The sequence below is a fragment of the Miniopterus natalensis genome, chromosome 11 (assembly GCF_054644295.1).
Source record: "Miniopterus natalensis isolate mMinNat1 chromosome 11, mMinNat1.hap1, whole genome shotgun sequence".
Classification (NCBI taxonomy): domain Eukaryota; kingdom Metazoa; phylum Chordata; class Mammalia; order Chiroptera; family Miniopteridae; genus Miniopterus; species Miniopterus natalensis.
This window is the reverse complement of record NC_142091.1, coordinates 42,489,638-42,508,264: the sequence shown is the minus strand read 5'-3', so window position 1 is coordinate 42,508,264 and position 18,627 is coordinate 42,489,638. Positions and strand designations below refer to the sequence as shown.

The window sequence follows — 18,627 nt, the reverse complement described above, 5'->3', positions numbered from 1 at the left end:
CCTCCACTTGCTAGCAACCTGTGAGGCTCAGTCACTTAAAAAGCCCTTGGCTACACACAAGTTGAGTGAGGAAGGTTCTCAGTGAGTCACTAGTTAGGGGTGAGTGGTGTTCAGCAGGTTGATACAGATTCAAACTTGGTGCCTGTGCTGAGTGTGGAGCCACTCAGCAAGTTTCAGGGTATACCAAGGCCTGACACCACTTGCCAGGGGACTGCAGACCTTTATGGTAGAGTAGGGTCTCGGGGAGTCATGAGTGAGGCCAGTAGACACTATTAGGCTAAAACAGACCAAGATTTGGCCATGTGAAGGGAGGGCTCGGCACAAAAACAGTGGTGCCAGTTGGGTGTGCAAGGGAAAAATTGCCCTCATCCCAGAGCCACACAACTCAGTCTCACCCCATTCATCTCTCTACCCCAAGACTGCCCAGACCTCTTCAAGAGCCTTCCAAGATTCCTCTCTCTGAAATCAATGAAGATATGCTAAAAAAAAAAAAAAAAAGCCCGGCCAGGCATGGCTCAGCGGTTGAGCACTGACCTAGGATGCAGGAGATCGGGGTCGAATTCCCAGTCAGGGCACATGTCCGGGTTGCGGCCTAGGCAGCCGATCAATGACTTTCTCATCATTGATTTCTCTCTCTCTCTCCCCCTCCTTTCCTCTCTCTGAAATCAATAAAGATATGTTTAAAAAAAAAAAACAAAAAAAAAAAAAACCAGCCTTCCAAGAAAGTCTGCACCACAGGCCCAGGCTATCATATCTGGGTTTTGTATGCCTTTCTGTGGGTACACCTGCTCCTCTTCTAGCTCTCTCCTGTAGCAGAATTCTTAAACTTTTATGTCATCTCCAGTTCTTACAACTCACCAGGTTGGCTACTGGAAACTTCTCTTTTGTCTTCTAGAAGGTAGTGCTATAGCCCAAGTGTGTTGTTTCTCTCTTGCACACAGATCCCAGTGTGTTTTTCTGATTTCACTATATTTTCCAGATTAGCTCTCCCTGCTGAACAAAGGTGTGCACACAAGCGGGTGGCCACAATGTAGGGGAGTTATGGGCTTAGCACTTGGGATATTGGTAGTGCCTGCATACCCAGTGGGGAGATCCTCAGGTGAGGTTCTCTCAGAGGGACATGGGAGGCCTTCGTGCTGAAGTCCTGAGCAAAATCAACAGGAACCTCATCTCTTTAATGCCCTTTGATATTCTTCTCTGCATCTTTCCCATCTCTTTCTTCTCGCTGGTCATAGAGGTCCTGCCATAATACTCTGAGTGCTGCAGGAAAGCAATGTGTTTCTCAAGCCATGTCCCACACAACTGCGGGTACCCAGGCACTCACTAACCACTCTCCTTTTCCCCACTGGAAAGATTGCCACTACTGGATAGTTTCACCCATGTAATATCACCAAACTCATGCTGCAATCTCTCCTTGGGAAGACTGGACTTCCAAAAATTCTCTCTCATCTTTGGGCATCTGCCAAGGTCAGCATTATAAAGGTTTTTTCCAACCATGCTAAGATGGTTCAGGCAGATTCACTGGCCCTGCTTGTTCCACAGACCATACCAAGGTCTTCTGCCTATTACCAGAGACTAAGGTGGGTGAGACTTGTTTGATACCCCTTGGCATATGGTGCTAGATTGCACAGTTCCCACAGAGGAGCATTTCTTTATGAATAGATGTCTAATTCACTGTTATAAAATGAGGGACAAAAACTAAGAAACATCTTATGCCACCACAATGCTGATGTTAAGAACTGCATTTTAAAGGACAGAAGAGTAAATAAGTATTATGAAATGGCATAAGAAGTGACAGAGAGAAGAAGGGAACCATTCAACATAAGTTTGATAGAAACTGATGTATAATTATTGGTGTTATCACTCTTGTTTTTAAAGTAAACATCAAGCTATCAAATGCATGTATATTTTAAAACTGCAGCCATCAGCTTAATATTTTCCATGCAATTGATCCTGTTTAAAGAGGATGTGCCAAAAGCCAGGCTATTATGTTAAAACTCATCCTTGCAACTACAAAAACAGTCCATGTTGAGAACACACTGAAAGATGTCTTGCGTGCATGCATACGCACACACACCAAATTTTATTAAACACTTATATATTTGATGGAACAATGAAAGGAAGGGATGATAAAGCCCTAAAGAATTGCATCTTTAGTATTCTTACACTTTCTTCCATGTGGCTGACGCTTCCTCAGGTCATGACAAGCTAACTGAGTGTATTCTTTCCACAGTCATGGAATCAGCAAAGTTCACCCCTGGTGAGCCCCTTCACAAAGGCAAAATGAAGCAAGATCTCCAAGAGATGCTGAGAGAAGTAGGACTTGCAGTAGAGTACTGGTTGCCCAAGCTGCAGGAACACCTGGGTGTGACCTGTGTCCAGGCCTTACAACACCTAGAAGAAAAAGATCTCCAGGAACTGAAATCCCAGGCACAACATTCCTGGGAGAAGAGGGCCCTGGAGAAGCTACTTAACCTATCACATGCAGAGAGCCTTTCAGAGTTACAGGAGTCTCAAGTGAAAATGATAAAGAAAAGGCAGAAGAAGGCAGAGCAGGTGCTCCAAGAGCTAAGAGACTTAGTGTCAGAAGGGAGGCAACGACAAGAAGAGGCAGTGAGGAAAAAAGAAGCAGAGCTGAGGCAAGCAATGGAGATTCCCAAAGAGTACTGGCCACCACCTGAAAAATCCCTAAGAGAAGTGATGGAAAACATGCAGGGACAACTCAGCCTCGTAGAGGGAACATTGTCTCACAGGCAAAACCTCCCAGATAGAGAACTGGTGAGGTGGGCATCTGGAGGGCTGGCCCTGCAGGGAATTTACAAAACCAGCTACCAAAAGGGGCTTATAGAGAAGAGAGAAGAGGTACTCAGTGTCCCCAAGGAGTTCTTATTGTTTGGCCCTGAGCAGGGCACACGGATGGAAACCAAGGAATTTACATCTTCTCAAGCAGAATCCATGTTCACCCAGACAATAGAGAAGTTGGGCTTCAGTGTAACTGCCGCAGTCAAGGGCGGAGGTTGGGGATTTACCTTGGAAGCTGGTATGGACCACAGCAAACATTCAGAATCCACGGAAACCCAACAATCACGTTCTGAGCACTCTTATTTCTGCTCTACCAAGTTCAGCTATGTCCCACTTGCCTCCTGCCACTTTCGCATTGATCAGCTCCAGTTCTCCAAGGCTGCTCTCCAGGAACTGAAATGCATTGAAGACCTTCTGGGACAGCCTGCAGACCCAGGCAGACTCACCTTGCTGAGGCACAGGACTGAAGCTTTCTTCCACAGGTTTGGCTCTCATGCCAACCAGGGCCCTCTGCACCTGGGAGGAATCTACTGGTGGAAAGCCGTTTCAGAGGGTTTCCGAAGTGAGCAGCTGGAAGAAGTAAAACAGCAGTCAGCAGAGGCCCTGAATGGTTACATAAGAGGCAGCTACAGTGGCTTTGGAGTGAAAGTAGCTGCAGGTACAGAGGTGTCAGACTCTCATTCAAAAACTGCCGCCGAAAGCACAATCTTCCAAAATCTCCAAACCAAAGTCCAATTATCTGTGGCACAGACAGGTGGCCCACCAGAAGCAAATGGCTTTCTCCAGTGGAAAGCTGGCCTAGTTGCCAGTAATCAAACCTGGTGTGTCATTGACCGGGGACTTCAGCTGGTGCCTATTTGGGACATCATTCTCTCTAACTACAGAAGTGATTTTAAAGATCCTCTTCAGGTAGCTAGGTTACTGAAAGATAGCTACAGTGCTCTGACTGGCCTCACTGCCCAGATCCAGGATGGAGAAGAATTCCTGAGTGTCAGGGAGGAAGCTAGGGTTTTCCTAGAGGATGTGAAATCCTGGGAGGTATCTGATCCTGAAAAGCAGCTTCAAACACTGATAAATTTCATGCAAATGTTGAGTCAAAAAGTTAAAGGTTATGACACTTGGGTTAACATATGCCTCCCAGATTGTGGTCTGCAGAGTTTTCTGGTAAACACTGTTAACTTTTGCCAAAAATCTTCCATTTATGAAACTGAGTTCATTAAATCTCAATTGCGCAGCCTTTTGGATCCTCACATCTACAGAGTGAAAAGCTTTCCTCAGGCTCAGTCCATCATGCAGTGGATCTTCCAGTCACAGTCACAGCAAGAGCCTACCAGCATCTCCCAATTTCCTGAGCTAATTAAAATCTTACAGAAAACCCTGAATGACCTCATGGAAGTGAGGGCCAAATCTGAGTCTGCAGAAACACTGGAAGAAGCTCAAAGGAAGGCCACTTATGACGTCAGCTTGTCTCTTGGCTGCTTCTTGAATCACCTACAAAAAACACAGCAGCCAGACACACAGCTCTTGCTACTTTCCATTGCAGTTGGGGCAGGATATGATGTGGTGAGCAATAAGTTTCAGTACCTCCTGGGATGTAATGAGTTACACTTCCTACTGAAGGAAATGCAAACTGCCCAAGATAAGTACCAGGAGCTCAAAAATGTTTGTACCTACAGGGCTCAGGCATTCCTGGTGCTCACAGGTCTTACAGCAACTGTTGGAGTCACAGCTGTTTCTCCAGAAGAGAAGAAACAGCGCTTGGCATTAATAAGATGTCACATGGGCCAAACTTTGTCAAAAGAAGTTGTGTATGTCCTCTCCAAACCTGGAGCAGATCACGATTGGCAAAACCTAGAGAAAGACTTGAGATTCCTCATTGATGGTAACTATGAAGCCACTATGTCTTCATTGAAAATGGAAGAGGTAAGAAAAAACTTCCAAAGTATTTTCCATGGAAAGGAAAAATCCCAGGAACCACATGATAATAAAGATAGCAAAGTAGAAGTCATAGAAGATACTGCCTTCCTCGAATTACTCAAGCGTCTAGACCTAGAACAGTATTACTCAAAAAGGATGAGCAGAGCTAAGTTCCATCTGATCAACAAGACTTCTGTGTACAACACCCAGCCCAGATCTGAAAAGGAGCTTCCCTTATATTTCCTTCAGAAGCTACAAGTGCTGGACTATGGGCTGAGATATGTGGTCTTTAGGAATGATGAAAACACAGAGAATCAAGTCTATCCAAGTGCCTCAAATCAGGAAAATGAGGCTATTGATCCATATAGAGACTTGTTTGAAGACAGTGATGCTCCTACTGCTCCTTCAGCCACTAGTCCTAGGCCCCATATTCACCCTATGGATATTCAGATGGCAATTCTTCACTGTGCAGACGATTTTGCCAGACAATATATTTTGTCCAAACTTTCCATTTGCCAGTTTGCCCTCCCTCTTCTCATACCTAATCCCTGCAATTCTCATATTGAATTCTCTCTCTGGTCTCTCAGCCAAATTAGAAGGAGCTGGCAGGAACCAAGGAAATCACCAGAGGAGGAGAAGATCAATTACAAGAACAAGCAGATGTGCCGTGTCTCTACCCCCATCGTGTCCTTTATCAGAGTTGGAACTGGCTTCTCTGCTTCCAAATCTCAGATCATGAACTGTCTTCTCAGTAAGCATAAACACAATGTCTTTTTCCACCGACATTGCAGAGGGAGCACCAAACACTGTCTCTTGATGGGAGGAGTGGTGGAAATCTGCTGGTTCTGTCCTGGGGGTGAAGAAGAGGACAGATTTGACAGATGCTTGACCTTCACCAATCTTCATGGAGATGCAAAGGAACATAAGAAGCAACTCACCTTCCTGCAGGAGGTCTCTTCTCTCATTGTTGTCCTCATGTCCATTTCTGATAAAAATGAAGAAAACCGAAATATTGTCCGTCACCTGAATCAGTCAGCAAGACCTTTGATTTGTTTAGTTGATGACCAGGAAACAACCAGGGCCAGTAATTCTAACCAAAAAGTGTTTATTGGGATCAGGAACCGAAATGAAGCAGAATTAACAGAGGAGCTAGTTTCCACTATCAGGCATTTGCTAGATGTCTCAGTGACTACTCTTAGCTTAGAGGACTGTACATTGATTGCTCGCAAGCAAGGATTCCTTATTGATGAAGACCAGACAGAATGCAAGGAAGGTAAAGAAAAGGCAGAGGTCCTAATGGCCCTACTGAAGGAAATGAATATATCTCAGGTGAAGGGAAACTTACTACCCCTTCAAGGACACCTGTGGCATCTTTGGTGTAAGAAGGACAAAGAACTCTATCACCTGAGAGAAAAGGGGAATCGAAGCATTGAACAGCACAAGACTGAAATTGAGACAGAAAAACAAAATATACGGCGTGAACAGTTGACCAGAGCCTTCCCTCTCAACGCCTTAATGTACTCTTTCCTTGAAATTCTTCAAAATCATTCAGAATCTCAAACCACACACTTTTTGCAATGGCTGAGTGTGTTTTTGGACAACCTGACTGCAGGACACTTGGAAAAACTGAATGAAAAGAAAACCACTTTGTGGTCACTGATACAAACAGAAAAGCAAAAGGCACCAAAGAGTGACAACCTGAAAGTTTGGCAAAAAGAGATAGAAAATATCTGCATAGATATAAGTGAATGTACCTTAGGAATTGAGCAATTTCTCAGAGAAATTGGCCAGATCTATGAAGTTCTAGAAGAAGTTTCCTCTACAAGAGATCATCTTTATCTCTCCCTTCCCCAGATTGCTGCAAATCTGATGATATCTGGTGTTCCCATTGAGCTGATGGATGGGGATGCTTCATATGTGCCTCTAAAGTGGGTGGCAGCTCTTTTTGACAAGGTCTCTGAGAAACTTGGAAACAAACGGCTCTTTGTTCTCTCTGTCCTTGGCCTGCAGAGCTCAGGGAAGTCCACCCTGCTGAATGCCCTTTTTGGGCTGCAGTTTGCTGTCAGTGCCGGGAGGTGTACCCGGGGGGCCTACATGCAACTCCTGAAGGTAGAGGAGACTTTCACAGAGGAACTGGGCTTTGACTTTGTGCTTGTTGTGGATACAGAAGGACTTCGGGCCCCAGAACTCAGCAACAAATCTAAAAATCATGACAATGAGTTAGCAACCTTTGTCATTGGACTTGGAAACTTGACTCTGATCAATATTTTTGGGGAAAATCCATCAGAAATGCAAGATATTCTGCAAATAGTTGTCCAAGCTTTTATGAGGATGAAACAAGTGAAAATCTCCCCAAGTTGCCTCTTTGTCCATCAGAATGTGGGGGAAGTCACAGCTAAAGATCAAACTATGGAAGGAAGGAGGAGGTTAGAGCAGAAACTAGATGAAATGGCAGTGACTGCAGCTGAGCAAGAACAGTGCTCAGATGTAACTGGCTTCCGTGATATCATTAAATTTGACGTCAATACTCATGTCTACTACTTTGCTCACCTCTGGGATGGCAATCCCCCAATGGCCCCTCCCAATCCTCGCTACAGCCACAACGTCCAGGAACTGAAAAGTGGAATTCTTATGGCTGCCAAACAGGAATGTAAGGGGAGCATATTGAAGATATCAGATGTGAAATTGCGAGTTCAAGATTTGTGGAGAGCCCTGGTGAATGAGAACTTTATTTTCAGTTTCAGGAACACCCGAGAGGTCATGGCCATGAACAAATTGGAAACCATGTATAACAACTGGAGCTGGGAGCTGAGGAGTCATGTGCTAGACTTGCAGAACCAGCTGACCAACCAGATTAAGAATGGAAAAATCCAGACACTCACAATAAGTGTACTTGAGGTTCCAGTTACAGAAAAATATAAATCCATCAAGCAAGAACTTGAAAAATATTTTAATGAAGATCCAGAGAGTGAAATACTGATTCAGTGGAAAGCAAGTTTTGAAAATAAGCTAATAAACCTTAAAGAAGCACTTATTTTAGACAGCAAAAGTAAAGCCGAGGGACATATTAGTTATAAAAAGAGTCAAAAAACATTGGATAACAAAAAGTCAGGTTATGAAAAGGAATTATTGGACAGAAGCCGAGAATTGGCTTTAACTGTAAAGGGCAAAGAACTGAGTGAGGAAGAGCTACATTCCAAATTCGATCAACTTTGGGAAAAATGGGTCTATGCTGTGTCCTCAACTGTCCCTCCAGTTCCAGAGCCTAAGATTGATGTGGATTCTGAAGGCATCCTTTTGGAACATTTTAAAAAGGAGACGAACATGGTGAATATACTGAAGAAAGGTTGTGGGAAAATATTTAAAATCAACTATGCTGAACATGTCAAAATGTGCAAAAGATTTCACCTAATTCCAAGGCAATTAGAAATACATGATGAAGAATCCATAAATCATACCACTAACCACATTTTATCAAGGTTTAATGAAAATATTGAACACCTTCAGAGGCAGCAGCGTGATTACGATCCAAATTATTTCCATGAAATCCTGAGAATAATAGAAGAGGAGGTGAAATCTGCTCACACTAAGGAAAGATACACATTTACAAGTAAATATAAAATTGACTTATCTATGTGTTTATTCAAAAGAGCATCAGAAAAGTTTGAGGAGATGCACAGAATATTCAAAAGAGTAAATGACCCTGTAAATTATTTGGAAAGCAAGAAAGGGGATTTCTTCATGAGTTTTAAGATCTCTTGTCAAGGAGCAACCTCAATCAAAACATTTGTTGATTTTCTGTGGAACAAACTCACTCCTGCTGTCTACACCACCATTTGGGAAAAAATGGCCCTTACAATTGCTGGGGACATGCGAGCTACCTGCCCAGCATTCAATGGAAACAGAGCTAACCTGGAGAAATACATTCTTATCTTCCTGGCAGAAAAAGAAAACTTTGATGCTTACTGGGAGTACCTTCATCATCCTAAATCATTTTTTAGGGATTACATTGAAAACCACATTAAAATATATTGTTTAGAACAAAGAAGTGAAAAAATAAAGACTTTTCTAAAAATAAGTGTAGGTGACATCAAGAATGCCATCCTCTCAGCTATTCATGAATCCACAGCAATAGCTAAAGATAAAAGCAGCACTGCATCTGGATGGTTGGATTTTTTCTGTGATCACCTAGGGAGTAACTTGAACTTTCCACGAAAAGAGTTGATAAGCATTGAACACCAGGAGATAAAAGATATTGAGTTTCTCAAAGAAGCCATGAGTGAAGCTTTGGACCCCGCAATGAACACAGTAGAACAGAAGTGTTTGAATACACCTGTGGAAGAAATGGTTCCTGACATTCAGAAAATTCTCTCTGAACATCTCTGTGGCTGCTGGAAACAGTGTCCCTTCTGTGGAGCAATTTGTACAAACACAATCCCTTCACACGATGGAGACCACAGTGTTCCTTTCCATCGTCCTCAGGGTATCAATGGATGGCGATTTTATAAAACAGAAGAGTTGGACACTGATTACTGTACCAGTTTGGTAGGAAGTAACAGTCATTTTATATTGAATGATGATGAAGCCATGAGATTCCCATATAAGGAGTATCGCCGGGCAGGAGGGGAATATGCCACATGGAGCATCACCCCAGACACATCTGCCCAGCCATACTGGAAATGGTTTATCTGTCATTTCAGATCAAACCTAGAAGAAAAATATCAGAAAAAATTTATAGGTAGAGGTGAAATCCCTGAGGCATGGGCCAGAATCACAAAGCAGGATGTGCTTGATGACTTGAAAAAGCAATAATACTCAATGACCACAAAAGAATATCAGAATCTGAAAAAAAAGTCACAGTACCTGAAAAATCCTAAAATACCTCCTCCTCTCAATGGCAACCTACATTATTTACATTTTTCAAATAAAACACTGCAAGATAAATTAATCAGCATTTCAAGAGACAACTTCCTGTGAAAGTACTTCTTTCTCTTTGTCTCAAATTTTTCTGGCTAAAAAACAAATATCTAAAAAATATTAACATTATTATAAAAATCAAATAATATCCATTTAAAATACCTACTTCATATTTTAAACTATTATTCAGAATATTTTTTTATTTTAAAATATATGCTTTATAAAATCTCAGAGAAAGTCACTTTCATAGAGGTAAATCACGATCATTGCAGACTGCTCCAATTTTCTATAGATTAGTCACATGACTATTCCAAACCAATATACTGTTGTTGGCTGGAACCTACAAATTGCCTTTATTTTTTAAGTGTATTTTTTCTCATCTCTGAAATTTTGACAAATAGTTACTAACCCTTGAATGGAAAAGTATTTTTAAAAGGATGATTCCCAAGCATAGTGATATTTAGACATATTGTGTTCTGGGAAAGAATAACACAGACTTGACCAGGTTAGAGCCTGCATCAATCTAGGAAACATTAAGGAAATATGGGAAATAGAAAACAAATAACTGTTTTTCTCATTGAATCATCACCTTCATTGTCCCTGTCCTTTTCACAGTTCCCTGTGCATGCTTTAAAAAAAAAAAAATGGTTCTTTGCCCTGGCCGGTGTGGCTCAGTTGGTTGGGCATCCTCCTGTGCACCTAGAGGTCATGGGTTCAATTCTGGTCAGGGCACATGCCCGGGTTGCAGGCTCACTATACAGTAGGAGGCGTGCAGGAGGCAGCCCATCGATATTCTCACTCTCATTGATGTTCTCTCCTTTTTGCCTCTCTCTCTAAAAAAAATCAATAAAAACTTATTTTTAAAGAATTGTTCACAAAACCTTAAGTATCCAAAGTTCAGTATTTATATAAGTCTAAGAAGGTCTGACTGACTTTTGGAACAAGATTTATGAGCAGGTTAAAAGGGCCATTTTAATCAAGGCTGTGAACAAGGTCAGATTTGATTACACCATTAATGGTTTTAAAAACTATTACTTCGGGGCCAGGGGCCATTTCAGAAGTAAGAAGATTTTTTTTTTCTAAACCTCAATTTCTTTTCTGAGTATGGAAAATGCAAAAAGCAAGAAGCAGAACTCCCCAAAGAAGTCAGGAGAGGGGAAAAAGGCTTGCAAATCCCAACCAGGACAAGCTAAAGAGAAACATCAGGCTGCTGATGAACCAAGTGTACAAAGAACCTCTGGGAAGGAGACCAAACAAAAGAGATCTTTGAAAGATGACAAAGCTTCCTGTCCACAAAAGATGGCACAAGACAATAAAAGAGTAGGAGTTCACAAGAAGCCACCAGTTCCTCCACTGCCCATTAAATTGCCACCAGTTAACCTGCTTCACTGAGACATCCTGAGGGCTTGGTGCCAGCAATTAAAGCTGAGCACCAAAGGCATGAAATTGGAAGTGTATAAGAGGTTGTGCGAACAGGCTTACCCTAATCAAAAGGATTTTCCTGACACAGCAAAGGAGGCCAAAGCGTTGACAGAATCACAAAGGAAATTGAAGATGAAAAAGGAGGAAATGACTCTGAAAAGTTTTGGTCTTCCTGAAGGGACTGCGCCCCTTGAGGAGGGGGTGCCTGCTCCTGAAGGGGGTGCTACTGCTCTCCTTGAGGGAATGGACCATATTTTCGTGACAACTTCCACCCCGGATGCTGTGTTTGCCTCCTGGAGCAGAATTGCAGCCATGACTGGGAAGATGGAGACCATGGCCTGCCACAGGAGGCCTCTGGTGTCGTGGTGTGTGGTCCATGGAAAAGTCTCCCTGCAGACACAGAGGGTTGGGTTCAACTACAGTTTTATACTGGGCAAGCCTGGGTTTCTGAAAAACAAGGGAAAGTGTGTGCACCCTTCTTGCCACCTTCCTGCAACTTTCCACCCCCGCACCTGGAGGACAATAAGTTGTGCCCCAAATGCATTCATAGAGAGAATGGAAAGGAGAGAGAGAGGAACATCGATGTGACAGAGACACATCGATTGGTTGCCTCCCCCACATGCCCCAACCAGGACCAGGGATAGAGCCCACAACCGAGGAATAAGGTATTAATGAAAAGGCTTCAGTGAGATTATAATGCCAAGAAAAAGTACCTCTATGATTATAATTAATAGGAGAAAGGTGGCTACAATCATCCATGGTGCCACTGACAGCTGAACTCCAGGCTGCGGGACACCCCCCATGCTCCCTGCTTACAGGCCCACAGACCAGTGGGGAGCAGATGTTACCTTCAGACTCCTGACAGTGCCTGCTGGGATACAGACATTTGTGTTTTAAAACGGACAAGCATTCCACAAATTATCATTCATTGCAGTTAAGATGAAAAAGTCACCCACACCGTCCAGTGATTACCCATCTGAAGCAGAAGTGACCCCAGCAGCTCTCACCAAGCGAATCTGAAGTGAACTTTGTGAAGGGAGTGATGTGGAAGCAGGTGTATTCCTACTCATGCTGGACTCCTGCCTCTGAATTCTGACCCCTTAAGGGGCTGCTGCCTCCTAACTCTGAGTTGAATAACTTCTAACTGCTGACTACCTTAAGCCAAAGGAAAAGCTGTTATTTTTCTCCACTTTCCCCAAAACACATTCTTAAGATACAAAGCATTTTTCCAAGTTTCCTTAACCTGAGATTTCTATGGTGGGTCTCTGGGATAAAAACACAGGGCACTTTGCCGGTGTTAGTTCCAGTTGTAACTGTTTTGTATATTTTTGCTGTTTAAAAATGCTCAAGGTTACTTCTGAGTCATAAGTACATAATAAGTTTAAAATGTGTATGTAAAGTAATTCATCTGCTGTGTTCCATAAACTTTGTTGTATGCAAATTATTGTTAATGCTCTTAACTGAGTAAGATTAAGCCAAAAGGCATGATGATTAGTGTTCATTTTTTTTCCAGTGTCATAAATAATATACACTTTAAAAAATAAAAACTATTGCTTCAATAATGACATATCAAAGAATATATATAGTTTTTAGGTTCTGATATTTCAATACGAATTTTTTTGTTATTAAACTGTAAGGAAATGCTTATCAATAGGTACCCTTGAGACTTTTCAGACTATTTAAGCCATAGGGTTTTGACCAGAATAAAAAGGAAAAACACTCTAAAACCAACAAAGAGCCTGAAGAGGAAATGAACGTCCACTCTGTAAACCTAAACCTTCTGAAAGAATGACTTATGCTGGCTTCTCAAAGCTGATGAGTTAAAGGAGTCCTGACACAAAGGAGAGAATTTCTTCGTGTTGGACATAGAGCATCCATTGGCTTCCATCTCAGGCACACTCTCTACCCCTCCATAGCCTGTGAAAACAGACAATCCAGGGAACAGTAGTCCAAAACTTGCGTCTTCAGAGCATGGAGATAAAAGTGCCGAATTTGCTGCCTTTGTACCCTCAAAGGACTTCAAGCAAACTCTCAGTTTGAGGTCAAATGACCCACGTCTATGGAAGAAATCCTAGAACAGAAAAATTACGTGTGTGTGTGTGTGTGTGTGTGTGTGTGTGTGTGCTCTTAAACTGTATGGTTTCCTTTTTGTTCTCTGGAAAACCGTCCCAGTAAGAGTTGGAAGGACCTCCTAATATGATCATCTTCAAATGGCGACAGCAACAGAACACCTCATCGCCTGATGCCTGTCTCTCACATGTCTTCCTCCTTGAAAACTGCGATTTTCAGATAACATGTACTGAGTGTGGGGTTTTTTAATTTGTTTACTGAATCCATAATGGCTTTGAACTAAGAATTATCATATATATTAACTTTGATTTTCAACCCAAAATTATTGCATATAAATAAAAAAGATCTTTGGTAAATTCCTCAGGCATTTAAGTGGTGTGATTATTATCTGAGATGAAGAAGCTGTACTCAAGGTATAAAAACAAAACTGGGAAGAAGTACATTGGGACAGAGAGAAGATGACTATGTAGGAATGGGGATTTCTGTGATAGTACTGGAGAGAGTACAGCTGCCACCAAGGTGGGATCAGGGCTGTGGGGATTACAGTGTCACTGGATTGGGGTCACTGAGGGAGATGCCCTCAGCACCATGTTGGAAGGGGAAACAGAGTCAGTAAGGGTGAGAACCACGTGACCATCAAGAGGAGGAAATACTGGGGCCAGGTGTAGTTCACAGGAATAGAGGGGGTCAGACCTGCAGGGGCAGTAGAGGTCAGGTTCACATGGTCAGTGAAGTGGCTCTCACAAGGGTCACTGAAAGTGAGGAACTTAGTAACCCAGGACTTGGGGGTCATCACATTAGTAGATTTAGAGGATTTGGAGAGTAAGTGAAGCAAGAGATCCCAAGTGCAGAGGGAAAGAAGGAATCACAAGGCCTCTAGGAACGGGGCCAAGAGGGTGATGGATTCTAAGACAAGATCAAATAGCAATAAGATGAGTTTCTTAAATGAAAATGAAAATTCACAGTGAGAAAGTTTGAAGTAGGTCTGTCTCTCAGGGGGAGAATATAAATACGAGAAAGTGTAGGAATGGGGTGCGTTATGGACTAAACGTTTGACCAAAGTCACCTGTTCAAGTCCTAACTACCAATGTGATTTAGAGATATAAATCACATTGCGATGTAATTAGGGTGGGGTGAGTTCATGAGGACAGGGCCCTCGTGATGGTGTCAGTGCCCTTTTCAGAAGAGGCATCCGAGAGATCCCTTTCTCTCCAAGTGAACCAACCAAGGAAGGAAGCTGTCAAACAGCAAGATTATGGCCCGACTGAGTGCCCTCACCAAAAACTAATCAGCCAGAATCTTGATTTAGATGCTCCAGAACTGAAAACAACAAATTTCTTGGTATAAGAAACCCAATTTGGTTTTACGTTATGGCAGCCTGAGCTGACAACAACAGGATGTGAATAAAACTTGACCCCCTTAAGTTTTGGAGTGCTCTTCCTTTGGACTATGGGGAAAGACATATGAAACATACTATTTTTCCCCTTCCATCAAAATTATAATTCTCGTTAATCTTCCTAACCTTTCTTTAAGGTCTGAAAAAGCTATTTAGGCCTTTCTGGTAGTGCTGTGATGCATGAATGGACAAGGGGGTGAAGGAAAGCATCTGTACTATCATTGACATTGTCATGACAATCACCAAAACTGTTACCTTTGTAGTGGTGCCTGTGAGACCTGGAGCATGTAATGTGACCACTCCGTGCTCAAGTGCCCTGTCTGCAGCCTAGTACATTCCTCATGCTGTTGTTGGAAAGAATAGATGAACTGCTGTATAGAAAGCATTTAGGACAGTGCCAAACACTAACAATTCTCTAAGCATATGTTGTTATAACGTTTTAGTGCTTCTCCTAAGATCCTTACTCTGTTGCTTTTGAGTAACATCTTATTAGAGCCACATTGACAGGCTCAGATAGTCTCATCTGGACTTCACTGGCAGGAATATTCAACAAAGGATCCTTGAGAAATCACAGTTGAAAACATAGTAAGTTCTCAATAAATGTGACTTGAACTTACAGCTCAAAATGCACCTCTAAGGTGTTGATGTCCTTTGATACCTTATCAGCAGTTACCACTATTTCCAACACTAATCAGCCAATCAAAGACGTAGAGAAGCCACTGTCACAATTCTGAAGCAGTATGGAAGGTAATATGTCTGAGATCCCTCAGAATCAGACCTAAGACAGAGAATCACATGCAAATGATTTATTAGAATAGTTATCCCAGTAAAAACTAAAAAGGGGAAGGAAGAAGGGAGAAGCAATTTAAAGTGAGGGAATAAATTAGTAGATGAGTCAGGTTTGAGAGGTGGAGAATGCCAGCTTGCAGTGGGGTGAAGAACACAAACTCGGGACTTACACTGCGTGGTTTTGCGTAGAGCCTGCACCAGTTACCTGCTGTGTGACCACCGGTAAGTTACTCAACCTCTCTCTGCTTCATTTTATTCTTTTGTAAAATGGTGTCACCTCATAGCGGTGTGAGGATTACTTGAGAGAATGCATATGCCTGGCACAGAGTAAGTGTTCCAATATGTTAGATGGTGGTAGTAGTGATGCCGGGTGGAACCCGCAGAGGCCAAAGGAAGCCTAACACTGATACAGGGTACAGATTCTTGTCACGGCCCAAGAAGGATTCGAGAGCATGACAGAAAGATTTAGCAAAACACAGTAAAATTTTTAAAGTGATAGTACATGCTCAAGAAGTGAGAGAGAACAGGCAACCTCAGAGAAAGAGATGGGGCCTGGGTGGAAGGTTTCTATTAAACTTGGATAAGGAATGGGAATAGGGTTGTTCTTAGATTCTGAAGCTCTTGGGGTGACTGCCGGCACACCTCGGCCTTGTCTCTCCTCTCCAGGAAGCAATGTGGGGTTTTTTGGTCCTCGAAAGTACAGGAAATTGGGGAGGGAAAAGTGGAAGAACAGATGGTCAGTGAAGGTCACATCTGTGATATTCCAGCCAAGATGGACAACGGGAAAGGTAGAGGGTGAGACCTTTGTTTTCAGACAGAAACCTTATCCCTTGTCTGGGATGTGGGGCAAGGAAGCCCCATCTTTTTGGCCACACCTCTTCAGAGTGAAGGGATGGAGCAGTCATGGCCCAATCAATAGACTCTTTAAGTGTTGTTACCAAGTTTAATAGATTTTCCTGAAAAAATGTTCCTTCCTTGGCTGTAAGGCCTTAGGACAATTTCCAGAAAATTTAATTGGTTGGCTTTTTAAATAATTTTCACCAATTCTGTTGTTACAGTGAGGAATGGATCCATGAAGCTCCTCACACTGCCATTCCACAAGTAGAACTCTTCTAAAAAGGCACAGATTTGTAGAATTAGTATAAAACAGATTGAAAGAATGCCATTTAGAACATAACATTAATCTCCTTGGTTAGAAAATATCATGGACCTTTTATGATTAACCTGCCTGACCACTTCCCTGAGCTTCCCCCTTCATTCTCACAAGCTCTGTAGTAATTCAGTTTGCTTTCACATCTGCTTCCATTAGCTTCCACCTGGATCAAGGAATGGATATCTCAGTGAATACCCCAAGGATTTTAAGTCTGCAGCCCCCCCTGAAACCTCAGAGCTAACAGAGCAAGCCCATGCCTCCACAGTGAGAGCTGGCACTTCTCAAGGCTGGGATGACATTGCACAAGCCTTTCCTCTCAAGACAATAAGGGCCTCCCTTGGAAGCCACTTTAAAGCTCTCCTGGCTGCAGGCCTATCATTAAGGTAAAATCCCAGAAGAACTGAGTTGCTGACCTCTGGACCTGATATAAATGAAAAGAGATTATACCCAAAATGAGCCACAAGAACTAGTTAGTATGTGTTGGCAGGTGGCAAGGGAGTATCACTAATACATGATTTTGAGGGTGCTTGGTCAAGGGAGCTAGAACTTAAGACTGGATATGCAACAATTCATCACCTTGGGGACATTTTCTCAGGATTTGAGGTTCAATGATTAAGCAATCACCTCTGGATTGGACAAATTCACTGTTGTGAGGAAACTCAGGAAAAGAAGGGAGGCCCTTAGAGACGCAGAGAAATCAAAAGTCCACACTGGGCAGACTAGAAATGCCTGCTCAGTTTTTTGGAAGACAATGCAGGGAAAAAAATTAAAGGTGACAGGGAGATGGGCACACTGGAATGGTTATGCTACATGAGGCCAGAAGGCCCACAAGAGGGTTACACTTCATGGGAAAGTCCAAAGGACACACCATTCACCAAGCCATTAGGAATGTGATACTGAGGCACCAACTTCACTAAGAAGGTCAGTGGTGGCTCTCCTCTGAAGGCCAGGGGTGATCGCAGGAGTATCAGTCCAGAGCTGGGACGATGGAGCTGGAAAGGAATAGAAATTATGTGCAAGCACTTCACCACTAGAAACCAGGAGGCCGCAAATACCCTAGTAAGGGAAATAGAGGGGCAGCCAAGAGTCCATTACCCACAGGGAATTCAAAGATGGTTAAGAGAACATGGACTTGGTATAGATTGCTACATCTAAATAGATTTGAATAATAGGATTGTAGAAAATAAAGAAATAATGCAAAATGGAAATAAGGGCTCCATAGGTTCCTACACTGATTGGAAAAGAACAGCATCCTTTCAAAAAGTGAGAGAATGCAGGCTTTCGAAAAGTGACCAGCAGGCAGGAGAGTGAGCAGTGGCCCAAAGTCCAGGGGAGGGCAGTGAAGGGGAGCATGAGGCATAGCTGCCAGATGGACTACTCATTAGTAAACAATAATTAGGAAACAGAAAGTGGAATGTGAATAAAAGAGGTAAAACTGATGAGCAGCACAAGAATAGATGTTTGTTTTCTACATGGCCTTCAGGGTAAGGGTAAGAAGGGTAGAGTCAAATAAAGGCCAGGTCTTGCAAATAGGTTCCTTAGGAGACATTGAGATGGAGGCGGTAGGTAACATGAGCCAAAACAGGGAGCCCTTCCTTGGTCCCACATGCTCTGGGCTGGAATTATTCCTAAACGAGCAGCTTTATCATCCTATGTCCTAGGGTGGTGCCTATGGGGGCAACTGCAGATCCCCTCTACTTCTGACAACTTATATCCACAAAGTTTACCCAAATCCTTTCTTGCCTCACCACCTAGTTATTCTGAGTCTCTGGAGTCACAGTGAAACTGGAAACTGGGAATCTTAATGTAGGGTTTACAAATACAGAATAGTAGCCTCACAAGTAAATATCAGCCTTAGTAATATCACAGACCCGCTCAACCATGAATTTTCCTTGCTCTTCCCCTGTTCAAACTCCTGTTCGAACTATAGCTATCCGTCCTATGGCTTCCCATCTTATTTCTGAGGCCCTTCTTCAGTCATCTGAATTCCCTGTGAAGCTACAGGGAAGTTGCAGGTCCTTCTCTTACCACCAGATGGTGGTAAAGAACTTTATAAGGATAAATCTGACAGATTTCTCAATTTCTGCAGTGCTGACATTTGAGGATAGATAATTCTATCTTGTGGGGAACTTTTCTGTATAAAAAAAGATGTTTAACAGCA

At 42.7% G+C, this 18,627-nt stretch overlaps 1 protein-coding gene and 1 pseudogene across 1 annotated transcript; both read left to right on the top strand.

The window, feature by feature from the left end:
- The first annotated feature begins 2,235 nt into the window (after positions 1-2,235).
- Positions 2,236-9,531, top strand: LOC148091992 (interferon-induced very large GTPase 1-like). The gene has a single exon (XM_087822240.1). The coding sequence runs from the start codon at positions 2,236-2,238 to the stop codon at positions 9,529-9,531; it is 7,296 nt and encodes a 2,431-aa protein (XP_087678366.1).
- A 1,209-nt stretch (positions 9,532-10,740) lies between these two features.
- Positions 10,741-11,747, top strand: LOC148091991 (developmental pluripotency-associated protein 4-like; annotated as a pseudogene).
- The last annotated feature ends 6,880 nt before the right edge of the window (positions 11,748-18,627 follow it).

Coding starts and splice junctions, on each gene's coding strand:
- LOC148091992 (XM_087822240.1), top strand. CDS start 2,236: ATGGAATCAGCAAAGTTCACCCCTGGTGAGCCCCTTCACAAAGGCAAA.